A 24988-nucleotide genomic window follows, 5' to 3' on the forward strand; every position below is an offset into this window, starting at 1 on the left:
AGATAAACGGCGACAACAACACAAAAAAACTTTTATCACTTTTTGTATTTCAGTCCTTCATGATCACAGAGGACATTATACCAATGAAGCAACAGCAAAATTCCAAATGGCCTCAATTATCTAGATAGAAGCCCCGGAATATATCATTTTCTATTAGTAGATAAATAAAATCAGAGATACAGATCAGACCGCGGCTCTGCAACTTATCAGCGGCTCAGACAGTCCGGGGATGTAATCTTGATTCTGAGCTTGTAAGGTGGAGTATTTTTGCAGTAAGTCTCAACTTGATGAGGCCGGTATAAAAAAACTCAATAAAATGGATTACGGCATCTGTAATTCCTGGATAGGTGACAGCTCGGTGGCCGTCCTGAGTACTGAGCGACTCTGCCTTTCACTGCAGAACAGCCGCGGCATTTTCATACAGACTTTGCACAAAGTTGTACCCAATGTCACTGTTCTGAAGCCCACAAAGTTGTCCGTACCCTAAAAAATTGAATGATCTTTCGACTAAGGGGCACTTTGCACACTGCGACATCGCAGGCCGATGCTGCGATGGCGAGTGCGATAGTCCCCGCCCCCGTCGCAGCAGCGATATGTGGTGATAGCTGGCGTAGCGAAAATTATCGCTACGCCAGCTTCACACACACACTCACCTGCCGTGCGACGTCCCTGTGGCCGGCGACCCGCCTCCTTGTTAAGGGGACGGGTCGTGCGGCGTCACTGCGACGTCACACGGCAGGCGGCCAATCGGAGCGGAGGGGCGGAGATGAGCAGGTTGTAAACATCCTGCCCACCTCCTTCCTTCCGCATATCCTACGGAAGCCGCGGTGACGCCGGTAGGAGACGTTCCTCGCTCCTGCGGCTTCACACACAGCGATGTGTGCTGCCGCAGGAGCGAGGAACAACATCGGACCGTCGCGTCAGCGTAATTATGAATTACGCCGACGCTGCACCGATGATACGATTACAACGCTTTTGCGCTCGTTAATCGTATCATCTAGGCTTTACACACTGCGATGTCGCATGCGATGCCGGATGTGCGTCACTTTCAATTTGACCCCACCGACATCGCACCTGCGATGTCGCAGTGTGCAAAGTGCCCCTAAGGGTGTCTTTACATGCTGCGGTATCCGGCCCGATATCGCTAGCATGCGACCCACCCCCATCGTTTGTGCGAAACGGGCATATCGCTGCCCGTCGCGCACAAAATCTGGCAACCCCGTCACACATACTTACCTGCATAGCGACGTCGCTGTGACCGGCGTACCGCCTCCTTTCTAAGGGGGCGGTCCGTTCGGCGTCACAGCGACGTCACTAAGCGGCCGCCCAATGAAAGCGGAGGGGCGGAGATGAGCGGGACTTAACATCCCGCCCCCCTCGTTCCTTCCGCATTGTGGCCGGAGGCAGGTAAGGAGAAGTTCCTCGTTCCTGCGGCGTCACATGTAGCGATGTGCACTGCCGCGGGAACGAGGAACAACTTCACCCCTGCGACAGCAGCGATAACTGGCAGCAGACCCCCATGTCAACGAGGAGCGATTTTGGACGTTTTTGCAACGATCCAAAATCACTCCTAGGTGTCACACGCTACGACATCGCTACAGCGGCCGGATGTGCGTCACAAAATCCGTGACCCCAACGAGATCGCTGTAGCGAAATCGTAGCGTGTAAAGCCCCCTTAAAAACTGTTCCTCCAAACTACCTCTATATACACAAGTATAACCAAGTGCATGTGTTCTTAATTTGGAGAGGGTTGTAAGCCTCCGCAAGATGGCTCTAGAATCAACTTTTGTCCCCTTAGAACAGAATAATCGAGCATATTGAAATCCAAGTGTCTATCCTTCAGGCTCGGAAACGTTTTAGAGAGGAGGCCTTCATGCAAATTCAATAGCTGGGCATCATTAATCTAATGTTAATAGTCAACTTTAATTTTTTGTTGGAAAAAAAAAATTGTGGTGTGGCTTGGGACTCAAGTGATTTACAAAGATTTTCCACCAAAGAAATAAGGGGGCTTTACACGCAACGACATCGCTAACGAGATGTCGTTGGGGGTCATGGAATTCGTGACGCACATCCGGCCTCGTTAGCGACGTCGTTGCGTGTGACACGTACGAACGACCGCTAACGATCAAAATTACTCACCTTATCGTTGATCATTGACACGTCGTTCTAATCCCAAATATCGTTGCTGTTGTCGGACGCAGGTTGTTTGTCGTTCCTGAGGCAGCACACATCGCTACGTGTGACACCCCAGGAACGAGAAACAACAAGTTACCTGCGTCCTCCGGCAACGAGGTGGGCGTCACTTTCTTTCGGCTGCTCTCCTCCCCTCCGCTTCTATTGGACGGCTGCCGTGTGACGTCGCTCTGACGCTGCATGAACCGCCCCCTTAGGAGGCGGTTTGCCGGCCACAGCGACGTCGCTAGGCAGGTAAGTATGTGTGACGGGTCCTAGCGATGTTGTGTGCCACAGGCAGCGATTTGCCCGTGACGCACAAACGACGGGGGCGGGTGCTTTCACCAGCGATATCGCTAGAAGGTTTATCATCAAAAGGTCATGGAGAAAGCAAAAAGTTGTCCCTTAGTGATAGTTAAAGAGATATTTTGTATTGGAATCATAGCGGAGACAACTTCTATCGAGGGCAACTGATGCACTGAAGTCCACCATATTCATTAGATTAAAGTTGTCCAGATCTGCAGTTTGGTCCAACTAAGTGTCTAATATGTACAGTATATTTCTAAACTTTACTGCCAGAGGGGCAGGAAAAATCGAAAAGTAGACTTGTTCACCCTCAATTAATTTAGTAAGATTTAACACCCTGAGGGCATTGACAAAGCTAAAGTTGATATAGCCTTTGTACCACTGCTCTACCAAAGGCTGTCGAGAAAGTTAAAAGTAACTGTAAGAGGCCACATATACTTTGAACCCTCTACACACCCCTTGGGTACTTGCAAATGTCACCATGCCCCTTGGGCATTTGCAACGTTTTATGCTCCCCTTGGGCACTTGCAGCTTTCTCCACACAGCTTAGACCCTTTCAACTCTCGCCTAGGGCACTTTCACCCTCTTTCCATGCCCCTTGGCCACTTGCAGCTTTCTCTATGCCTCATGGACACTTGCAACTTTGTCCACAACTTTTGGACACTTGAAATCTTTTCAGTGCCTCTTGGACATTTGCAACATTTCCCATGGGCATTTGCCACGTTCTCTATGCCCTTTCTGCACTTGGAGCTTTTTTATTCATACCTTTAGATACTTGAGACTTTCTCCACACCCCTTGGACCCTTTTAATTTCCCCCTTGGGCATTTGTAACTTTCTCCACCCCTCTTGGACACTTGCAACTTTCTCTATACTCTTTTGACATTTGCAACTTTTTCCATGCCCCTTGGGCATTTGAAACTTTCTCTCTACCTCTTGGACACTAGCATCTTTCTCCACAACTCAGAACCTCTTAGACATTTGCAACATTTCCCTTGGGCACTTGAAACTTTCTCTATACCCCTTTGGTACTTGCAACTTTCTCCAGTACTTTTGAAAACTTGCAACCTTTTCCATGCTTCTTGGACACTTGCAACATTCACTACAACTTTTGAACACTTGCACATTTTTCCATGCTTCTTTTATATTTGCAACATTCCTCTTGGCACTTGCAACTTTCTCTATACCCCTTGGACACTTGAGCCTTTCTCAACACCTCTTGGACCTTTTCCTACTTTCCCCTTGGGCACTTGCAACTTTCTCAATGCCTCAATGCTTCTTGGGCACTTGCAACTTTCTCTATGCTCTTTTGACATTTTTCAACTTTTTCCATGCCCCTTGGACACTTGCAACTTTCTCCCCAACTTTTGGATACTTGGAACTTTTTCAGTGCCTCTTGGACATTTGCAGCATTCCTCTTGGGCACTTGCAACTTTCTTCAGTACTTTTGGAAACTTGCAAATTTTCCCATGCCCCTTGGACACTTACAACTTTTACCATAAGGCTATGTGCGCACTAGAAATGTGAAGTTTCTCAAGAAAATTTCTTGAGAAACTTCTGGGAGTGAAAGATTTCCGGACCTCCGGAAAAAATCCGCACCAAATCCGCATGCAGATTTGCCGCGGATTAGCCGCGGAATAGCCGCGATTTTCCCGCGGGTGGTTCCCTGCGGATTTTGCAGGCTGTACTGCCGAAATCCGCAGGGTACCTGCGGAAAAGAATTGACATGCTCATTTTCTCAAGAAATTTTCTCGAGAAATTCTTCTCAAGGAAATTTCTTGAGAAAAATCCGCACAGTGCGCACAGCTATTTTTTTTTCTCATAGAATTTGCTGGGAAATGTCTGCACAAAGATTGCAGACATTTCTCAAGAATTTTCCGCGGCAAATCCGCGGGTAAATCCGCGGGTAAAACGGTCTAGTGCGCACAGAGCCTAACTTTTGAACACTTGCACATTTTTCCATGCCTGTTGGATATTTGGACACTTCAATTTTCATCAAACTCCATGGACGCTTGCAACTTTCTCAACACCCCATTGGATGCTTGCAACTTTTGCCAAAACTTTTGGACACTTGGGACTTTCCCCATTGCCCATAAACATTTACAACTCTACTCACACCCCCTGGACACGTGCACCTGATTTTCCATCAGGGTGATGAGGGGTGTTGAAAAAGTAGGTGTGCGCTCACAGTCAGTCACACCCAATTTAGTGTCTGTCTTGTAGTTGCATATACAGTGTGTGTATATATATATATATATATATATATATATATATATATATATATATATATATGTAAAACTATATTCTGTATTATACCATCATTTACATTTGCCTGACCCAGATCTAAATATATTCAGCAAGAAGAATGTTTGATGTCTCATAAACTAGAGCAAGCTGACTCTTCCTACTGTCAAACTAATAGACAAATTGTCCTGGGAGATTAGTGCAGTCCCAGAAGTTTGCTTAAAAATTTCTAAAGTCTTAAATAAATTGTAAGTTGTCTAAAATTTCATGGCGTGAGTCATTGATTGGTAAAATCCAAGGGGGGTAACTGTGGACATTGCACAACTTCTGCTTGTTTAGGTTTTAAGTAGCAAAAAACCTCCATAAAAATGGCACGTTGAGTCATAGCGGACCAGAGACGTAGCTTGAAGGTTCTTTGGTCCTAATGCAAAATCTGCGCCAGGGCCCCCACCTTTTTTTTTATTAATGGTCCCAAATTTGCCTTTGGGACCCTTAAGCACAGGGGCTGGGTAAGCAGCTAAAAAAAAATCTGTTCTGTCCAAAATTTCTTTTAGAAAGGAGAATTAATTAGCTCCTAGTAATTTTTGCATAATGAAATATGTAAAGATCAATGACCAAAAAGAGTGATATTTCTGGAGTTCTATCATGAAAATTATATTATTCCACATAATTTGGAATTTTGGTTACCAAACAAAGTAACCATCCATCCACAGATGCGAATATTTTTGTAGCTTTGAAGCCTAAGAGCATTTTTTAAATAATTTTTATTAAGCAAATGAACAGTATTAAAAAAATATTATAAAAAATAAATAAATTACAAATATTCTCAGTTAAGAAAAACATTTCCTAGGTGTAATACTACATGACTTCAGGATCAGACTACACGAGGAGTAGTGTTTGTAGTCTGTTACCATAGAGACATATAAACGGAGCAGCGTGCACTTAATGATGGGATATTATTTAAATACAAATATTTATTTAGATACATTGGAACAATAAAAAATGTTGCAAAAATATGCATTCCCTTAAAAGGCAATGTTGTCATTACAAAATAACCTATTATTTTTTTTATTTTAAAGTGGGTTTTTCTTTTGTTACCATATCAGTATTCATATTGCAAATAAAAATATAGAATTCTTGCAATTTTCAAAATGAGTCTAATTTTTAGATTCTAACTCCATGTTGCTTCAGGAAACAGCACATGTACATTAGCAGCAATAGACTGTCTGAAACCCTATCTTTTGTATTTAAGCGTCTAATCAGCATGTGCAAGGGTCATTGTGAAGAGAGATGGAGCTGTGACATCAAAAATTGTTATTGGTGGATCCTTTGTTATCGGTTGTTACCTGTCATTATAATCCTGACTGTGATGATAATGAGACTGCTGAAAACTCTTCCTGTAAGGTGTCATTTTGTGACTACAGATGTGACCCCAGGTAGAAGAGGACTTCCGACGAATGGCACAACACAGAGGGATCAAAAGGGTAGCAATACAATGGAAGACCCTGGTGCTAAGGAGAGAGGAGTAATGCCAGGTATGAAAGACCTTCCGGCAAGAGGCACGACACAGAGTGATCACAAGAGTAGCAATAAAATGGAAGACCCTGGTGCTAAGGAGAGAGGAGCGGGGTAATCTCCTAACACTCACCCTGCACTCCCTAACATCTCTAAACGAGTCCTTACCCCATGTGCCATCACGTGCCTAGGCCCTCTCTGGCCTTGATCTCACCCTTACTAGTGAAGACACTTGTCTTGCCACTGCACTAAAACAACATGAGGAAGATAAGACAAATAGATGGGGAAAGACACAACAAATAACACTACACGACTTCCCAGCAGGAACTTCTCAGCTGCAACAGAAACAACACCTCAGCTTCTCCAAAGACTGGCTCCTTCAAAGTGGACAGCATAGGTGTGAGCTATAGCCGGCATAGGGAGGAGTGAGGAGCAGATATTTATAGCAGAAGGGAGTGGCTGCAGCTGAGGTTACAACTACTTGTTAGATCACTGCAGAATAGAAAGGAACTTTAACCCCTTCAGAACTGGATGGAATTAAATCTGCTCCAACTCAGGGTAAATGATGATCCAAGTGAGGGCATTACTAAAGGGTTTTATTCTGCCATACAGATTATTAATGGTTGTGTAATGTGTATATACTGTGTATGTGTATATGTATATATATACATTTATATATCTTTTTATTTATTATTATTTTTTTTACTCTTGATATATTTAACACAATTAATAATTCTCACTGACAACTTGGCTTTAAAAATATAAAGTAAAAAATAATGGACACATTTCTGAAGTCTGTAATTCACACTTGCCAACAGTTCTCCACAATGATCTTTAGCAGCTCATCTAAATATAATTTTTTTAATAACAATTTTAAAAAAATATATATATTTTTTATTTATTTATTTTTTATTTTTTTTTTTTTAAATGCAGAACGGTTATTATTTCCGGACAAAATTGCACCAGAATTTTTTTTCACCGTCTAAAATAATTTCTATGTGAATGATTATTACCCAATTATAATAGAATCATTTTTATCTACCTTCAATTAGTCCGACCATGCAGCTTCAACCATCGCTATTAGGATACTTAGCACGCGGATCACTTGTTTTATGACCAAATCCTTGACTAATTTTTATTTCATGGAAGAAGTCTAGGAAATAGAGTTGGTCTTTTGCTGAGTATCATATTTCTTCATCCATTAAGTGTTTATAGGTCAAACCCAGGGTCAATGGATTTATGGCTAAAACCTCAAACATTCCGCATTCATGGCCAAGTACAACTTAGTATCTGTTTTCTCGAAGCATGGGTCCAACAAAATATAGATTTTCTATTATAAATATCCCCAAAGATTTCTTATTGTAAAAATCTTAGATTTTTTTTTTTGCTTAGTGATATAAAAGCCCCCAAAAGACCAGCTCTTTGAGTAGACCAACCATGATCGAAACCAGAAGGTATTTTCTGTTTCCTTATAACCTATGTACCGTATTTTTCGTTTTATAAGACGCATCAGATTATAAGATGCACCCCAAATTTAGAGCTAAAAACGGTAAAACAAAAAAAAAAAAGAGGTTTGTCTTATACTCTGGTGGTGTCTTACCAGAGGGGGGTGGCAGTGGTGGTGGAGCGGGGTCACAGGAGGCAGGGTGGTGCTGGAGTAGGGTGATGCTGCAGGCGCTGCGGTTGGGGCTGCGATGGCTGTAGTGGGAGCTGTGCTGGCTGTAGTGGGAGCTGTGCTGGCTGTGGTGGGGGCTGTGGTGGCTGTGTGCAGCAGGGTGGTGCGACGGGTGTCACAGATGCTCTGTTGGCGGTGCGGGTTTGAAAGAAATGGCGCCCGGAGTTGGTGCATGCACATATTGGGCTCTCGGTTCAATGACAAGCTGAGAACTCATCTGTGCATGCGCTACCTCCTGGCGACATTTTCCTTAAGTCTGCTGCAGGGAGATCAGTGCGCCGGAGGTGGCGTGTGTACAGATGAGATCTTGTGCCGAGAGCTCCATCTGCACACACGCTGACTTCAGTCACCATTATTTGAAGCCTGTATCCCCGACAGAGCATCTCCCTTGCCGTACTGCTCTGCTCCACACAGCCCCCACCACATCTAGCATAGCCCCCACCACAGCCAGCACAGCCCCCACCACAGCCAGCACAGCCCCCACCACAGCCAGCACAGCCCCCACCGCAGCCAGCACAGCCCCCACCACAGCCAGCACAGCAACTACCGCAGTCAGCATAGCCCCCACCGCAGCCAGCACAGCCCCCACCGCAGCCAGCACAGCACCCACCACAGCCAGCACAGTGCCCACCACAGCCAGCACAGCCCCCACCGCAGCCAGCACAGCGCCCGCCACAGCCAGCACAGCCCCCACCGCAGCCAGCAAAGCCCCCACCGCAGCCAGCAAAGCCCCCACCGCAGCCAGCACAGCACCTACCGCAGTCAGCATAGCCCCCACCTCAGCCAGCACAGCCCCCACCGAAACCAGCACAGCCCCCACCGCAGCCAGCACAGCCCCCACCGCAGCCAGCACAGCCCCCACCGCAGCCAGCACAGCAACTACCGCAGTCAGCATAGCCCCCACCGCAGCCAGCACAGTTCCTACCACAGCCAGCACAGCAACTACCGCAGTCAGCATAGCCCCCACCGCAGCCAGCACAGACCCCACCACAGCCAGCACAGCACCCACCACAGCCAGCACAGTGCCCACCACAGCCAGCACAGCCCCCACCGCAGCCAGCACAGCGCCTACTACAGCCAGCATAGCCCCCACCACAGCCAGCACAGCCACCACCGCAGCCAGCATAGCCCCCACTGCAGCCAGCACAGCCCCCACCGCAGCCAGCACAGCCCCCACCGCAGCCAGCACAGCAACTACCGCAGTCAGCATAGCCCCCACCGCAGCCAGCACAGCCACCACCGCAGCCAGCACAGCACCCACCACAGCCAGCACAGCCCCCACCGAAGCCAGCACAGCCCCCACCACAGCCAGCACAGCACCCACCACAGCCAGCAAAGCCCCCACCGAAGCCAGCACAGCCCCCACCGCAGCCAGCACAGCACCTACCGCAGTCAGCATAGCCCCCACCGCAGCCAGCACAGCCCCCACCGAAACCAGCACAGCCCCCACCGCAGCCAGCACAGCCCCCACCGCAGCCAGCACAGCCCCCACCTCAGCCAGCACAGCCACCACCGCAGCCAGCACAGCCCCCACCGCAGCCAGCACAGCACCCACCTCAGCCAGCACAGCCCCCACCACAGCCAGCACAGCCCCCACCACAGCCAGCACAGCCCCCACCGCAGCCAGCACAGCACCCACCACAGCCACCACAGCCCCCACCGCAGCCAGCACAGCCCCCACCGCAGCCAGCACAGCCCCCACCGCAGCCAGCACAGCCCCCACCACAGTTAGTACAGCCCCCACTGCAACCAGCATAGCGCCCATTCTCCACGTCCTGGTAAGCTACATTCGCATTGTAAGATGCACCCCTCATTTTCCTCCCAAATTTTGGGGAGGAAAAGTGCATCTTATAATCCGAAAAATATGGTATATTTACCATAAGGACTACTCATCTACAAGACTATGTTCTAGTGTAATTTTAGTAGTTTGAACTACTAAAATCTAGTTTTGGTCATGGTCAGCTCCAGAGTGATGGTCTTCTAAAGAGTTGTCTTATCTTTACAGCAATTGGCTTCTTATTTGAGGTGACCTACTAGAATTGCTTGGAAAAAAATGTCTTAGGGATTGACTCACCTTTATTTTTCAGAAGCGCACCGCTACCCTACCTCCTGTTTGATGGGTATAGCCTTTAGAGAGTAAGAGAACTCTAGTGCCACCTACTGGAAGTAGTAATCCTAAAAGTCAGTATCGACCCTTTAATCAGCCTTTTCATATTACTTAGGGTAAAAGTCAAACCAGAATCTATATTTCTGTCACGTGGGACTATGGGGGTAGCAGATAACTGGGGTCCCTAAGCTGTCCCTCTAAGCTTACTAGGGGGCCTTGTGCTATCCCTATTTTTAGAGATACCCCTAATGGTGGGGATGTCTGAGTCTCCTTCCTGGAACTGCTCCTGACCAGTCCTGATCTTTTACCCCCTACTCCAGGACAGGCCGAGACAGGAGTGTGATTTAATCCAAGAAACAGACAAACAGTTATAATACATATTACATATTAATGTTATTGTTTTCTACCTTTAACCCTCCTCCTTAAGCTTCTTCTTGTTTTTGCCCTCTCAATCACCCTTCACAACCACTACTGTATTTTAAAGAATCCAATAAAATACAAGGGGAAAACAAAACTGTGTCACACAGCACGCACACACCGAGGTATAAGATAATAAGTGATAAGGAGCAAAACAAGAGCAGGGTGGAAACAACAAGATGATGGGTAAACTCCACAACAACACCAAGCATAGGCTACACTCTTTCTGAGTCACCACAATTCACAGACCAACTAAGCAGAAACTGTAGTTGGCATGGGTGGAAGATCTCCTCCAACCTAAGTATGAGAGGAGCAGATGTGAGAGGTTTCCTTACAACACATGATCCCAGAAGCCTAACAAGCAGGCTAGCAGAGTCTATGACTGAGCACACAGCTGGTCGATGCCAGAGTTAGCCTGTGTAGATCAGAAACGCCAGAGAAACCATCGAAAAGAGTGTCAGAATCTGCAATGTGAACAGTATCTGATGCTGCCATGATAGTCAGCTAGTTTTGTGACAATTTCCAGGCACAAGTTTTTGGATGTTGCCCCTCTTCAGCACAAAACAAGAGATCTGATTTGGTTCATTAAAGGATTAATATTGACTTTTAGGATTACTACTTCCAACAGGTGACACTAGAGCTCCAGTCCTCTTCCTCTGTGGAGAGACAATATGCAGAGGAGCATTGCATGGCCTCTAAGTCTCCATACACTGGTATGTCGGGTATTTCACTCTCCACACGAAGAGATGTTACCCCTTAGACACAAATAAAATTCAAAATCACTTTGTTCTTGAGAATGGAGAGGATATTTAATAAATTTATTGTCATGATTCACTTTTGTGTCTGCTCTATGCAGAGCCATTGTGTCCTAGGTGTTTTCTTGTTGTTTGTATTCTCCGGGTTCAGGCTCGGTTGGAGGAGCTTATTCGGTTGTGGCTTGTTCCGGGTGATTGCTTCGCCTTTTCTGGGAGCTGTTTCACCTGGAACGCAGCCAGTAATAGTTCCTGCTCTGCAGTGTACACTTCTTGTTTTCGTGAGTTGTTCTGATCTTGTCCCGTTACCTTGCGTCCCATTCCCTCATCTCCATCGCTCCCGTATTGTCTGTACTCCCTGTCTCCCTGACCCTCAATCTGTTTTGTGACCCCGGACCCACACTCTCCCCTGTACCTTTGTGTCCTTTCGGCCTCCAACCCCGGCTTGTTCTCTGTTCCCCTTCTGTACCTGACGCTACTTCCTGGCTTACCGACCACCGGCTTGCTTTTGACCCCGGCCCTGCTCTCTCCTATGTACCTTTGTGTCCTCTCAGCTTTCGACCCCGGCTTGTTCTCTGACCATGGCTCTACTCCCCTTCTGTACCTGACGCTACTTCCTGGATTACCGAACACCGGCTTGCACATGACCTCGGCTTCTCTTGCTTCTCTGTACTGACGTGACCTCCTGGCTTCTGACACTCGGCTTGATCGACTACTTTGCAGACCGTCCCCGCCTTTGTACTAGTGACTCCTAGTGGGCAAGTACGTCACTACACCTACGAACTCTACACCATTCAAGTGTACCTGCGCCCCCTGATGATGAGCGTTACATTAATAAGTTGCACTTTGCCGTTTCACCCATTTAAGATGAGCTTCTAAAGAGTTATTCCTTAAGAAAGAGTACAGTGTACTCATTGCTGAGGGTCTGACCATAGGGATCCTTAGAATAAGGCTCTGGAACCTGCTTATTACTGTCATCCCCATAGACAATTAATGAAATGGAGGTCAAGTATGTCTTCTCCACTCAAGATGGGACTTTGCCAAATCCGGTTTCTGGGCTCCAGAGCCCCATTCTTGGGATTGTTTGCATTTCCCAGTGGTCGGACCTCTGGCAGCCAATAAGTCTTAAGCATAGGGGATAATTTATTATCTTGGGAATAACCCTTTAAATCCTCCCAAAGAAGAGCTGGTACTTCTAATTTCAAAACTGGGGGGCCCACAGGTTTGGGGTTTCAGTATTACTAGTCTACTCACGAAAGCAGCGGTGCCATGATGGAGCTGCGACACTTGAGCAAAGAATGGATTACACGTATCACAAGTAATCCATTATTTTATTGTATCACCGAAACCCTGGAGAATGCGGCGCTTCTGAAATGGAAAATACTTAATCGTAATTCAGGACGCATATTATTTTATTATGAAAAGATTTCCGCCATCTTAATTGGTTTCTTTTAGAATCTGCATAAAGAGATTTTTTTTTTTTGTTTGACGAATGACAAGATAATGTTCCTGGTTTATTGAATGGGTAGAGAATTGCTATAATTTATCGTATTGCTCTTAGCATTTATTATATTTATTTAAATGTCTCAAAGCAAAAGTGCGTGCGAGGTGACGGGGCTGTCATCAATGTCTCATATAATGCTGAATATTGTACCATAGACATAGGCTCTATATCTACCATAGGATTCACCAGTAAGAGTAGACTCAATGATAGTCTACAAAGATCCAGCAGAAGACAAGTCTCCTTGGTGGAGACTTTGGAGACAATCTCTTCTCAGTAGGTCAATATAAGGATCACTTATGGTCAGTCACAAGTAATCTTTCAGATTTTATTAATAATTGCATTAAAAAAGTGGATGTCACATGTCTTATAGAGGTGGAAGGAGGTCCTCCGAATTGTCTCATTTGGCAAGTCAAAGGAATCTTATTACGAGCCAGCCTAGATAAAAACAGTAGATACTCTGGCTAGACAAGCACAATAGAGTCCTACCAAAAAAAATGGAGACGAGATCAAGAGGGCTGGTCAGTGGACTTCTAGAAGAAGAAGTGGGGTTCCACTTCAAAACGCATAGAAATGAACCCCCTCTCACCCATCATCCAGTGTATTGCATCTACATTTTGCCTACAGCAGCGCGGTTCTTCCACAATTTTATTCTGGTTTCGGTACTTCTAGGTAAAAGCAGTGGAAACCAAGTCAAGGAGTGTTGGTAGACCTTAAAACTAAACTTTTGCTAGTCTTGGACTTTCGAGAGTAATTTTTTTGGGAGTGATTTGAGGTTGTGAGGCTTCACTCCATGGTGGAAGCCAACCAAGAAATACAAACTATCATCTATGGATGAATAAGATGAATCAACCAAGAAAGTGACTTATTTTGGGTTGTGGCCTTCTGAGAAACTCCTAAACAGGTTCCAAGAAGATCCACGGTTTAAGGAAACCTTTGGATTTGGTTTAGAAAGTTGTTCACAAGTGCAGGTCACTTACAGGTGACAACCCAAGGTGTCCATACTCTTGTACAGATCCATGGTGGTCACTCATATGTTCTGTAAGATCTGGTGAAATTAATCCATATTATAGAGTAGATACCTCCAATAGTTGACACTAGACAGGAGAGCTAATTTGCATAACCTTTTCTTATTAAAAATTGTCTGTCTTATATGTCTTCCTTTTGCCAACTGGTAGCCTACATCAGAAGAAATGGTACCATCTAGACCTTCATATGGGGTTCCACTTTGAAATGTGTAGAAATAAACCACCTCTCACACATCATCCAGTGTATTGCATCTACATTTTGCCTACTGCAGCGCGGTTCTTCTTCCACAATTGCATTCTGATTCCAGTACTTCTAGGTAAAAGCAGTGGAAGCCAAGTCAAGGATTGTTGGTGGACCTTAAAACTAAACCTTTGCTAGTGTTGGACTTTCGAGAGTAATTCTTTTGGCAGTGATTTGAGGTTGTGGTGCTTCATTCCATGGAGGAAGCCAACCAAGCAATACAAACTACCATCTATGGATGAATAAGATGAATCAACCAAGAAAGTGACATATTTTGCGTTGTTGTCTTCTGAGAAACTCTTAAACAGGTTCCATGAAGACCCACGGTTTATGGAAACCTTTAGGTTTGGTTTGGAAAGTTGTTCACAAGTGCAGTAACTTACAGGTGACAACCCAGGAGTTCCATACTTTTGTAGAGATCCATGGTGGTCTCTAATACGTCCTGTAAGATCTGCTGAAATTAATCCATATTATAGGGTAGATACCTCTAATAGTTGACGCTAGACAGGAGCAGAGCTAATTTGCATACCCTTTTCCAAGGAAGAATTGTCTGTCTTACATGTCTTCCTTTTGCCAACTGGTAGCCTCCATCAGAAGAAACGGTACCATCTAGACCTTCATATGGGGTTCTACTTTGAAACACGTAGGAAAAAAACACCTCTCACCCATCAATCAGGGTATTGGATCTACATTTTGTCTACAGCAGCTTGGCGCTTCTCCCACGGTTTTATTCTCGTTCCTGTACTTCTAGATAAAAACAGCAGAAGCCAAGTCAAGGAGTGTTAGTAGACCTTAAAACTAAACTTTTGCTAGTGTTGGACTTTCGAGAGTAATTTTTTTGGGAGTGATTTAAGTTTGGGGTGCTTCACTCCATGGTGGAAGCCAACCAAGAAATACAAACTACCATCTATGGATGAATAAGATGAATCAACCATGAAAGTGACATATTTTGTGTTGCTGGCTTCTGAGAAACTCTTAAACGGGTTCCAAGAAGACCCACAGTTTAAGGAAACTTTTGGATTTAGTTTGACAGTCTGGCTGCCAGGTAAGGGGACTTATAGCTGCAATGCCCCTCTGGGAAATATTCAAATTGTCTCTCCAGTAAAGGAGACAAACTCTAGCACAGCGCCACCTATTGGAAGTAGCGATCCTAAAAGTCACAAGTGGATTTTCGACAATCCTTTGCAATATGACTCAGGATATATAAGCCAGATCAGAATCCCAATTTGCAGACACGGTGTTTCGGGGTGCTTGCCCCTCGTCAGTGCAAAGTATGGGGGTGTCTGATCTGGCTCATGAGAAAGCTATGTGGGGACCACGGGGGAACACTATTCTCCTTAAGGAGACTTTGCAAGCCAGTCTGGCTGCCAGGTAAGGGGACTTATAGCCGAAACACCGTGTCTGCAAATTGGGATTCTGATCTGGCTTATATATCCTGAGTCATATTGCAAAGGATTGTCGAAAATCCACTTGTGACTTTTAGGATCGCTACTTCCAATAGGTGGCGCTGTGCTAGAGTTTGTCTCCTTTACTGGAGAGACAATTTGAATATTTCCCAGAGGGGCATTGCAGCTATAAGTCCCCTTACCTGGCAGCCAGACTGGCTTGCAAAGTCTCCTTAAGGAGAATAGTGTTCCCCCGTGGTCCCCACATAGCTTTCTCATGAGCCAGATCAGACACCCCCATACTTTGCACTGACGAGGGGCAAGCACCCCGAAACACCGTGTCTGCAAATTGGGATTCTGATCTGGCTTATATATCCTGAGTCATATTGCAAAGGATTGTCGAAAATCCACTTGTGACTTTTAGGATCGCTACTTCCAATAGGTGGCGCTGTGCTAGAGTTTGTCTCCTTTACTGGAGAGACAATTTGGATTTAGTTTGGAAAGTTGTTCGCAAGTGCTGTGACTTACAGGTGACAATCTTATGTGCCCATACTCTTATACAGATCCATGGTGGTCACTCATTCGTACTGTAAGATCTGGCGAAATGTATAATTCGCATACCCTTTTCCCATGAAGAATTGTCTGACTTATATGTCTCCCTTTGGCAACTGGTAGCCTCCATCTGAAGAAACTGTACCATCTGGGTTTCACTTCGAAACACGTAGAAATAAACCACCTCTCACACATCACCCAGTGTATTGGATCTACATTTTGTCTACAGCAGTGCGGTTCTTCTGCCACGGTTTTATTTTGGTTCCGGTACTTCTAGATAAAAACAGCAGAAGCCAAGTCAAGGAGTGTTGGTAGGCCTTAAAACAAAACTTTTCTAGTGTTCGACGTTTGAGAGTAATGTTTGGGAATGATTTGAGATTGTGAGGCTTCACTCCATGGTGGAAGCCAACCAAGAAATCCAAACTAATGAATTAGTCGCCAGCTACTTTCTTTAGAAATTGCTACTTCATTTCCCTGCCCAACTGTATAGTCTTCCAAGAATCTGTTAACTGTTTTGCAAACATCTATTGATGGATAAGATGAATCAAGTATGGAAGTGACATATTTTGGGTTGTTGTCTTCTGAGAAACTCTTAGGGGGGCTTTACACGTTGCGACATCGCTTCCGAAATATCGTCAGGGTCACGTCAGTTAGTTAGTGACGCACATCTGACGCCGGTAACGACATTGCAATGTGGAAATCCTAGGTGCGACGATAAACGATCGCAAAAGCATTGAAAATCGGTGATCTGTATAGCGTCGTTCATTTTCATAATGTCGGGTTGACCGCAGGTACGATGTTGTTTGTCGTTCCTGCAGCTCCACACATCGCTGTGTATGAAGCCGCAGGAACAAAAAAACATCTCCTTACCTGCGTCCCGACGGCAATGCGGAAGGGAGAAGGTGGGCGGGATGTTATGTCCCGCTCATCTCCGCCCCTCCGCTTCTATTGGCCGGCCGATTAGTGACGTCGCGGTGACGTCGCTGTGATGCCGAACGCACCTCCCCCTTGAAGGAGGGATAGTTTGGCAGTCACAGCGACGTCGCCGAGCAGGTATGTGCGTGTGAAGCTGCCGTAGCGATAATGTTCACTACGGCAGCAATCACCACATATCGCATGTGCGATGGAGGCGGGTGCTATCGCGCTGGACATCGCTAGCAATTGCTAGCGATGTCGCAGCATGTAAAGCCCACCTCACACAGATTCCAAGAAGACCTATTGTTTAAGGAAACCTTTGGGTTTGATTTGAACAGTTGTTCATAAGTGCAGTGACTTACGGGTGACAACCCAAGGTGTCCATACTCTTGTACAGATCCATGGTGGCCACTCATATGTATTGTAAGAACTAGTGGAATGTATCCATTATAGGGTAGATACCTCCAATAGTTGGCACTAGACAGGCAACTATGAAAGGGACATATTTTGTGTTGTTGTCTACTGAGAAGCTCTTAAACAGGTTCTAAGAAGACCCACCATTTAAGGAAAAATTTGGGTTTGGAAAGTTGTTCACAAGTGCAGTGACTTACAGGTAACAACCCAAGGTATCCATTCTTTTGTATAAATCCATGGTGGCCACCCATACGTATTGTAAGATCTGGTGGAATGTATCCATAATATAGGGTGGATACCTCCAATCTAGACCTTGATATGGGGTTCCACCTCCAATAGTTGACACTAGACAGGCAACTTTCTTCCTTTCGTACTGGTACTATCTAGACCTTTATATGTACCCCAAACACTTTTGGTCCTGGCTGCTAGAGAACGGAACTTTCAGTTTTGTGCAAAAAACTCGGTGGAAGATTGAAAGGGAAGGGGAAAGTTTTTCAATAAGCAACATAAGAAAATAATACCCGACCAAGAGATAATATCGGGTGACCCAGGAATCCCACCATAGTATGATGTCAAACCACCAGGATATTTCTCTATCTCTTCTTTCCTCTACATTTTTCCACGTTCCAAATTGAAAAAATAGGGCATTGTGGGGGTATCACAATCTATAAAGGGCGCTGTGAGGGCATTATAATGTATGACAGGCAATGTGTGGGCATTATAATATATGAGAGGTATTGTGGGGGCATTATCATGTATGAAAGGCACTGTGGGGGGCATTATTATATTTGACAGGCACTTTGGGAACATTATATGAAAGACACTGTGGGGGCATTATAATGTATGAAAGGCACTGTGGTGGGTAGGGGGCATTATAACATATGACAGGCACTGTGGGGGCATTATAATATATTACAGGCACTATGGGGGCATTATAATATATGAGAGGCACTGTGGGGGCATTGTAAGATATGAGAGGCACTGTGGGGGCATTATAAGATATGAGAGACACTGTGGGGGCATTATAATGTATGAAAGGCACAGTGGGGGCATTATAATGTATGAAAGGCACAGTGGGGGCATTATAATGTATGAAAGACACTGTGGGGGCATTATAATGTATAGGAGACACTGTAAGGGCATTATAATGTATGGCAGGGACTGTGGAGTGCAATGTAATGTATGAGAGGCACTGTGGGGGGCAATGTAATGTATGAGAGGCACTGTGGGGGCAATTTGCACTGTGGGTGGAAATGTAATATATGAGAGACACTGTGGGGGTATTATAATGTATGAAAGGCACTGTGGGGGGCATTATAATGTATGAAAGGCACTGTGGGGGGCATTATAATGTATGACAGGCACTGTGGGGGGCAATGTAATGTATGAGAGGTACTTTGGGGGGCAATGTAATGTATGAGAGGCAATGTGGGGGGAAATGTAATGGATGAGAGGCACTGTGGGGGCAATTAGGCACTGTGGGAGGCAATGTAATGTATGAGAGGCACTGTGGGGGCATTATAATGTATAGGAAACACTGTGAGGGCATTATAATGTATGGGAGGCACTGTGGAGTGCAATATAATGTATAAGAGGCACTTTGGGGGGCAATGTAATGTATGAGAGGTACTGTATTGTGTTCACGACGTAGTGATTTCCCATCAACTCTAATTCATTTTTCTCCTATTGTTAAAAGGGGACGATATAATTGGGTCGTTTATAACCATCCATAATCCGCTTATAATTTCTATTGTTATTTTTGGATTTTATGTTTCCGTTTTGCTTCCTGGGATATAGTTCTAACAATAAAAAAAGTCTGAACGGTTTCATCGTAAAAGTTGCAATGTTTAGATACATATCAGTAACCGCGTCCTTGTTTATTAAATTCTTCCCGAAAGTCGTTTTTTCCCCTATAATTTCGTTTTTTTGGAACTCTTTGTTTTGTGAAGGGTCAGACATAAGAAAGGAAACCTTGTAACAACTTAATATAGATATTATCCCGGTATGGAATTGAAGGGAGTGTAATCTGGCCGTCAATCTCTAAAGCTTTGTAGATACCATAGGATTATTGAGTGTCTTTTGATAATGAATTCAGCATATTAACTATGATAATGGAGCTGGCGGATCATCCGGCATTAGCCTAATAATAACAGCGTCTTCGTTATTTCCAGTTAAATGAAAAGCATTGTTTTATTTGACATTTTGAAAGATATAATCAATTTAATTGACCGGTTCTTTTTTCTTTTTTTCTCAACCTGGATCCTTCCAATCCCTCTTGGAGTCAACGCTCATCATGGAGACAAAGTAATCAATAGCAGGAAGTTTTGTACAACCGGGTATTATGTGGCATTACTAATGTCTCACGCCACACTCTGCGCGAGCTAATTTGTAGCTTCTTTATCTCGCCCTCGTTATCTTTAGGTCTTTTCTATAACAAATACATTTCAGATTGATATAAATGACTTAATTAAATATATTTTTATTCCGAGTGGAAAGTCAATGGCGAAATCATTAACTTAGATCATCTCGTTATTCACAAGGGCATGCCCTGTTAAATAAAACATATTCTTCAGTGTGATACAAATTATCATCGGAAGCGAAATCCTGTAGTCGCGCTGTCTGCTGCCCACTGATTGGATGAAGGTGCAGAAGGAAATTTAGAAAAAGGGATATCTTTTCTAACCTCTAACAAGCTGTTCTGTAAATGACTTCAATTCTGGACACACATGGACATCAACCTCAGCCAACGACAACCAGGCTATAGGACTTGTGGTCATTTGGATAAATATATGAGTTGGCGCCAACTTTGCAGGACCCAGTCCAGTAGCCAGGTTAGTTATCATTGGTGGTGCGACGGCAACCCGGAGATCTACCACCCCTTACCGCCTAGCATCTACGGTTCTTCTTTTGATTAGTCAGACTTTCATGAAGTTATCGTTGTGCATGACTGGAATAATGTCATCTTTGTATTGGACTGCCATGATGTCATCATTGTAGCTGACTGGCATGAGGTCATTGTTATACCGGCTGGCATGATGTTATCATTGTGCCGAACTGGCTTGATGCCATTATTGTGCCGGACTGGCATAATGTCATAGTTGTGGCAGACTGCCATGATGTCATTGTTGTACCAGAATGGCTTGATGTCATCATTGTAGCAGACTGGCTTGATGTCATTATTGTGCCGGACTGGCATGATGTCATCATTGTGGCAGGCAGGCATGATGACATCTTTGTGCCAGACTGGCTTGATGTCGTTGTTGTGCCAGACTGACTTGATGTCATTGTGCTAGACTGGCTTGATGTCATCATTGTAGCAGACTGGCTTCATGTCATTATTGTGCCGGACTGGGATGATGTCATCATTGTGGCAGGCAGGCATGATGTCATCGTTGTGCCAGACGGGCATAATGTCATAGTTGTGGCGGACTGGCATGATGTTGTTGTTGTGCTAAACTGGCTTGATGTCATCGTTGTGCCAGACTGGCATGATGTCATCTTTGTGGCCAGGTAGCATGATGTCATCTTTGTATCTAAATGGTATGATGTCATCGTTGTACTGGACTAGCATAATGTTATAGTTATAGCAGACTGCCATGATGTCATCGTTGTGCCGGACTGGCATGATGTCATCTTTGTATCAAACTGGCATAACATCATTGTTGTGGCAGACTGACATGATGTCATTGTAGTATTGTCATGCACATGTGTTAACAGGCCAGCTATGGATTAACTTCCCAAGTCTTGAAGACCTGGTGTATTGTAAAAGCATTTATGGAGTAATGTTAGGAAATTTGGTTCTACGTGTTGGCCATCTAATCCTTGTGTGCTTGTGTGTGTGTGTCTGCTAACTACTGTCAGAACCACTTCCGGACTTCCCAAGTCTTGAAGACCTGGAGTATTGTAAATGCAAATTATGGAGAAATGTTAGGAAATTTGGTTCTACGTGTTGGCCATCTAATCCTTGTGGGCATTTCTGGTAACTACTGCCGAAGCCACTTCTGTACTTCCTGAGTCTTGAAAACCAGGAGCATTGTGAGTGCAAATTATAGAGTAATGTTATGAAATTTAGTTCTACGTGTTGGCCATCTAATCCTTGTATGTATTTCTGCTAACTACTGCTGGAGCCACTGCTGGTCTTCTATACAATGAACTAACTTACCGAGTCTTGAAGACCTAGATTATTGTGAATGTACATTATGGATTAATGTTAGCAAATATAGTTCTATGTGTTGGCCATCTAGTCCTTGTAGGCAATTCTTGTAACTGCTGCTGAAGCCACTTCTGGACTTCCCGAGTCTTGAAGACCAGGAGCATTGTGAATGCAAATTATACAGTAATGTTATGAAATTTAGTTCTATGTGTTGGCCATCTAATCCTTGTAGGCATTTTTGATAACTACTGCCGAAACCACTTCTGGACTTCCCGAGTCTTGAAAACCTGGAGTATTGTGAATGCAAATTATAGAGTAATGTTAGGAAATTTGGTTCTATGTATTGGCCATCTAGGCCTTGTATTTATGTCTGCTAACTACTGCCGGAGCCACTTCTGGACTTCCTGAAGTCTTGAAGACGTGGAGAATTGTCAGTGCAATTATGGAGTAATATTAGGAAATTTGTTTCTATGTTTTGGCCATCTAGTTCTTTTGTGTATTTCTGCTAACTACTGCCGAAGCCACTTTTCGTCTTACCAAGTTTTGAAGACCTGGAGTTTTGTGAATGTAAATTATGGAGTAATGTTATGAAATTTGGTTCTATGTGTTAGCTATCTAGTCCTTATGTGTATTTCTAAGCCACTTCTAGACTTCCTTTGTCTTGAAGACCTGGAGCATTGTGAATGCAAATTATGGAGTAATGTTAGGAAATTTAGTTCTACGTGTTGACCATGTAGTTCTTGTGTGTGTTTCTCCTAACTACTGCTGAACCCACTCCCCAGCTTCCCAAGTCTTGAAGACCTGGAGCATGGTGAATGCAAATTATCGAGCAATGTTAGGAAATTTGGTTCTACGTGTTGGACATCTAGTGCTTGTGTGTATTTCAGCTAACTACTGCTGGAGCCACTTCTGGACTTCCCGAATTTTGTAGACCTGGAGCCACTGCTGATCTTCTATGTAATGGGCCAACTTTCTGAGACTTGAAGACCTGGAGTATTGTAAATGCAAATTATGGAGTAATGTTAAGATATTTGGTTCTACGTGTGGGCCATCTAGTTCTTGGGTGTATGTCTAACTACTGCTGGAGCCACTGCTGGATTTCTTAAGTCTTGAAGACCTAGAGTTTTGTGAATGCAAATATGGAATAATGTTAGGAAATTTGGTTCTATGTGTTGGCCATCTAGTGCTTGTGGGTATTTCGGCTAACTACTGCCGGAGCCACTTCTGGACTTCCCGAGTCTTGAAGACCTGGAGTATTGTGAATACAAATTATGGAGTAATGTTAGGAAATTTGGTTCTACATGTTGGCCATGAAGTTCTTGTGTGTATTTATGCTATTTACTGCTGAAGCCACTCCTGGACTTCCCGAATCTTGAAGACCTGGAGCATTGTGAATGCAAATTATCGAGCAATGTTAGGAAATTTGGTTCTATGTGTTGGCCATCTAGTGCTTGTGTGTATTTCAGCTAACTACTGCTGGAGCCACTTCTGGACTTCCCGAATCTTGTAGACCTGGAGCCACTGCTGATCTTCTATGTAATGGGCCAACTTTCTGAGACTTGAAGACCTGGAGTATTGTAAATGCAAATTATGAAGTAATGTTAGGAAATTTGGTTCTACGTGTTGGCCATCTAGTTCTTGTGTGTATGTCTAACCACTGCTGGATTTTTCAAGTCTTGAAGACCTAGAGTTTTGTGAATGCAAATATGGAATAATGCTAGGAAATTTGGTTCTATGTGTTGGCCATCTAGTGCTTGTGGGTATTTCGGCTAACTACTGCCGGAGCCACTTCTGGACTTCCCGAGTCTTGAAGACCTGGAGTATTGTGACTACAAATTATGGTGTAATGTTAGGAAATTTGGTTCTACATGTTGGCCATGAAATTCTTGTGTGTATTTATGCTATTTACTGCTGAAGCCACTTTTGGACTTCCCGAATCTTGAAGACCTGGAGCATTGGAAATGCAAATTATGGAGCAATGTTAGGAAATTTGGTTCTACATGTTGGCCATCTAGTGCTTGTGTGTATTTCAGCTAACTACTGCCAGAGCCACTTCTCGACTTCCCGAGTTTTGTAGACCTGGGGCCACTGCTGATCTTCTATGCAATGGGCCAACTTTCTAAGACTTGAAGACCTAGAGCATTGTGAATGCAAATTATGGAGCAATGTTAGGAAATTTGGTTCTACATGTTGGCCATCTAGTGCTTGTGTGTATTTCAGCTAACTACTGCCAGAGCCACTTCTCGACTTCCCGAGTTTTGTAGACCTGGGGCCACTGCTGATCTTCTATGCAATGGGCCAACTTTCTAAGACTTGAAGACCTAGAGCATTGTGAATGCAAATTATGGAGTAATGTTAGGAAATTTAGTTCTATGTGTTGGCCGTCTACCGGTGCTTGTGTTGAGTTTTCATTTGCACTTATGTAAAGATAAGTTCTTCATATCACTTTACACCTCCACCGATCCATTATGGAAGATGAAAAAGCAATATATTTCTGGCTGTAAGGATCCCGAAAGGTTCAGTATATCAATGTTATATGCACTTTTCCTTCAATTTATTTTAACAATTTAAATATTTCAGACAGGTTTCACCCCGGAACAATGCATTGCAGTCATCGCCTGATAATCAGTATAAGGCAGCGGAGAAGTTGAAGAAGAAGGGCACTGCCAGGAGGCATGGCGCAGAATACTCAGTCTGTATAGAATTGATTTTAGAGCAGTGTTCTCCTGTGAGAATCTCCGAGGAGAAAGCAATTGATTGATGGCTTTGCTGTAAGTACATATGATATGCCCAGAGAATAGTGTGACTTTAATACATCTTAAAGTGAAATTTCTCCCCTTAATAATTGTCCTGGCATTGATTTATGGTCTTTAGCTGTATTCCCCATGCTCGGGAAACCGTTAGGGATCCACGGATTGCAGGGCTTTCTGCAGCAATAAAGTATATATCTTCTGTGGACGGGCGCGCGAAGAAGAATGATCCTTCACATCCATCATGAAATACTTTTCTTCTTGTTTTAGACGTACCTTCACCATATCTGGAGAGTTACTGCATAAAGTTGGACGTCTGGGGTTACTGACACCGAGATATCCAATCCATCCGGCAAAAAATTGGGTTATTGGTTTTTTGGTGCCCCCTCCTATCTATAGGTTATGGCCGACATTGCAACGTATCCCCCTTTCAGTCAGTAGGTCTGGCCCGCAATACTAGGGACTGACTGTACAAAGCTGACCCTTATTTTTTAGGAAATTAATGCAAGATGATAATGGAAACATATGTCAATGAGAGCTGGATCTATTGACCATAGAAACCCATCAGGTCATAGCTTCTATTTTGGAAATTCAAGGATTACTTGATCTGGACAAGATGTATATAAATAAGTCTGAAAAGCATTCCCAAAGTGCTGTCATTAGCTTACAATATAATTTATATACACATGCATGCTCAACTTAGTTGAGCGTGCATATGTTCCTAATAGGAAAAAAGGGGTTTAAACCACTGCCGTACACCTCGGGAAGGCACTAAGCAGTTTTGAATGCAAAGGATTGGGCATGTTGAAATCAGGCATGCCCCATCCTTCTTTTCCCTGACAGAAGCCAATAGAAGGAAAATG

At 44.2% G+C, this 24988-nt stretch overlaps 1 protein-coding gene across 5 annotated transcripts in view; it reads left to right on the plus strand.

Moving 5' to 3' along the window:
* TAFA1 (TAFA chemokine like family member 1) overlaps nucleotides 1-24988 on the plus strand; it is a 527296-nt gene that overhangs the window by 125317 nt on the left and 376991 nt on the right. For 3 of the 5 annotated variants that reach the window (XM_075321390.1, XM_075321392.1, XM_075321393.1), the window contains exon 3: nucleotides 6145-6255. The exons of the other annotated variants lie outside the window; for them this stretch is intronic. In XM_075321390.1, the coding sequence (XP_075177505.1) occupies nucleotides 6145-6255 (111 nt within the window). The remainder of the gene's footprint in view (nucleotides 1-6144; nucleotides 6256-24988) is intronic. 5 annotated transcript variants of the gene reach the window in all.

This window comes from Anomaloglossus baeobatrachus, chromosome 8 (assembly GCF_048569485.1).
Source record: "Anomaloglossus baeobatrachus isolate aAnoBae1 chromosome 8, aAnoBae1.hap1, whole genome shotgun sequence".
Taxonomy (NCBI): Eukaryota; Metazoa; Chordata; class Amphibia; order Anura; family Aromobatidae; genus Anomaloglossus; species Anomaloglossus baeobatrachus.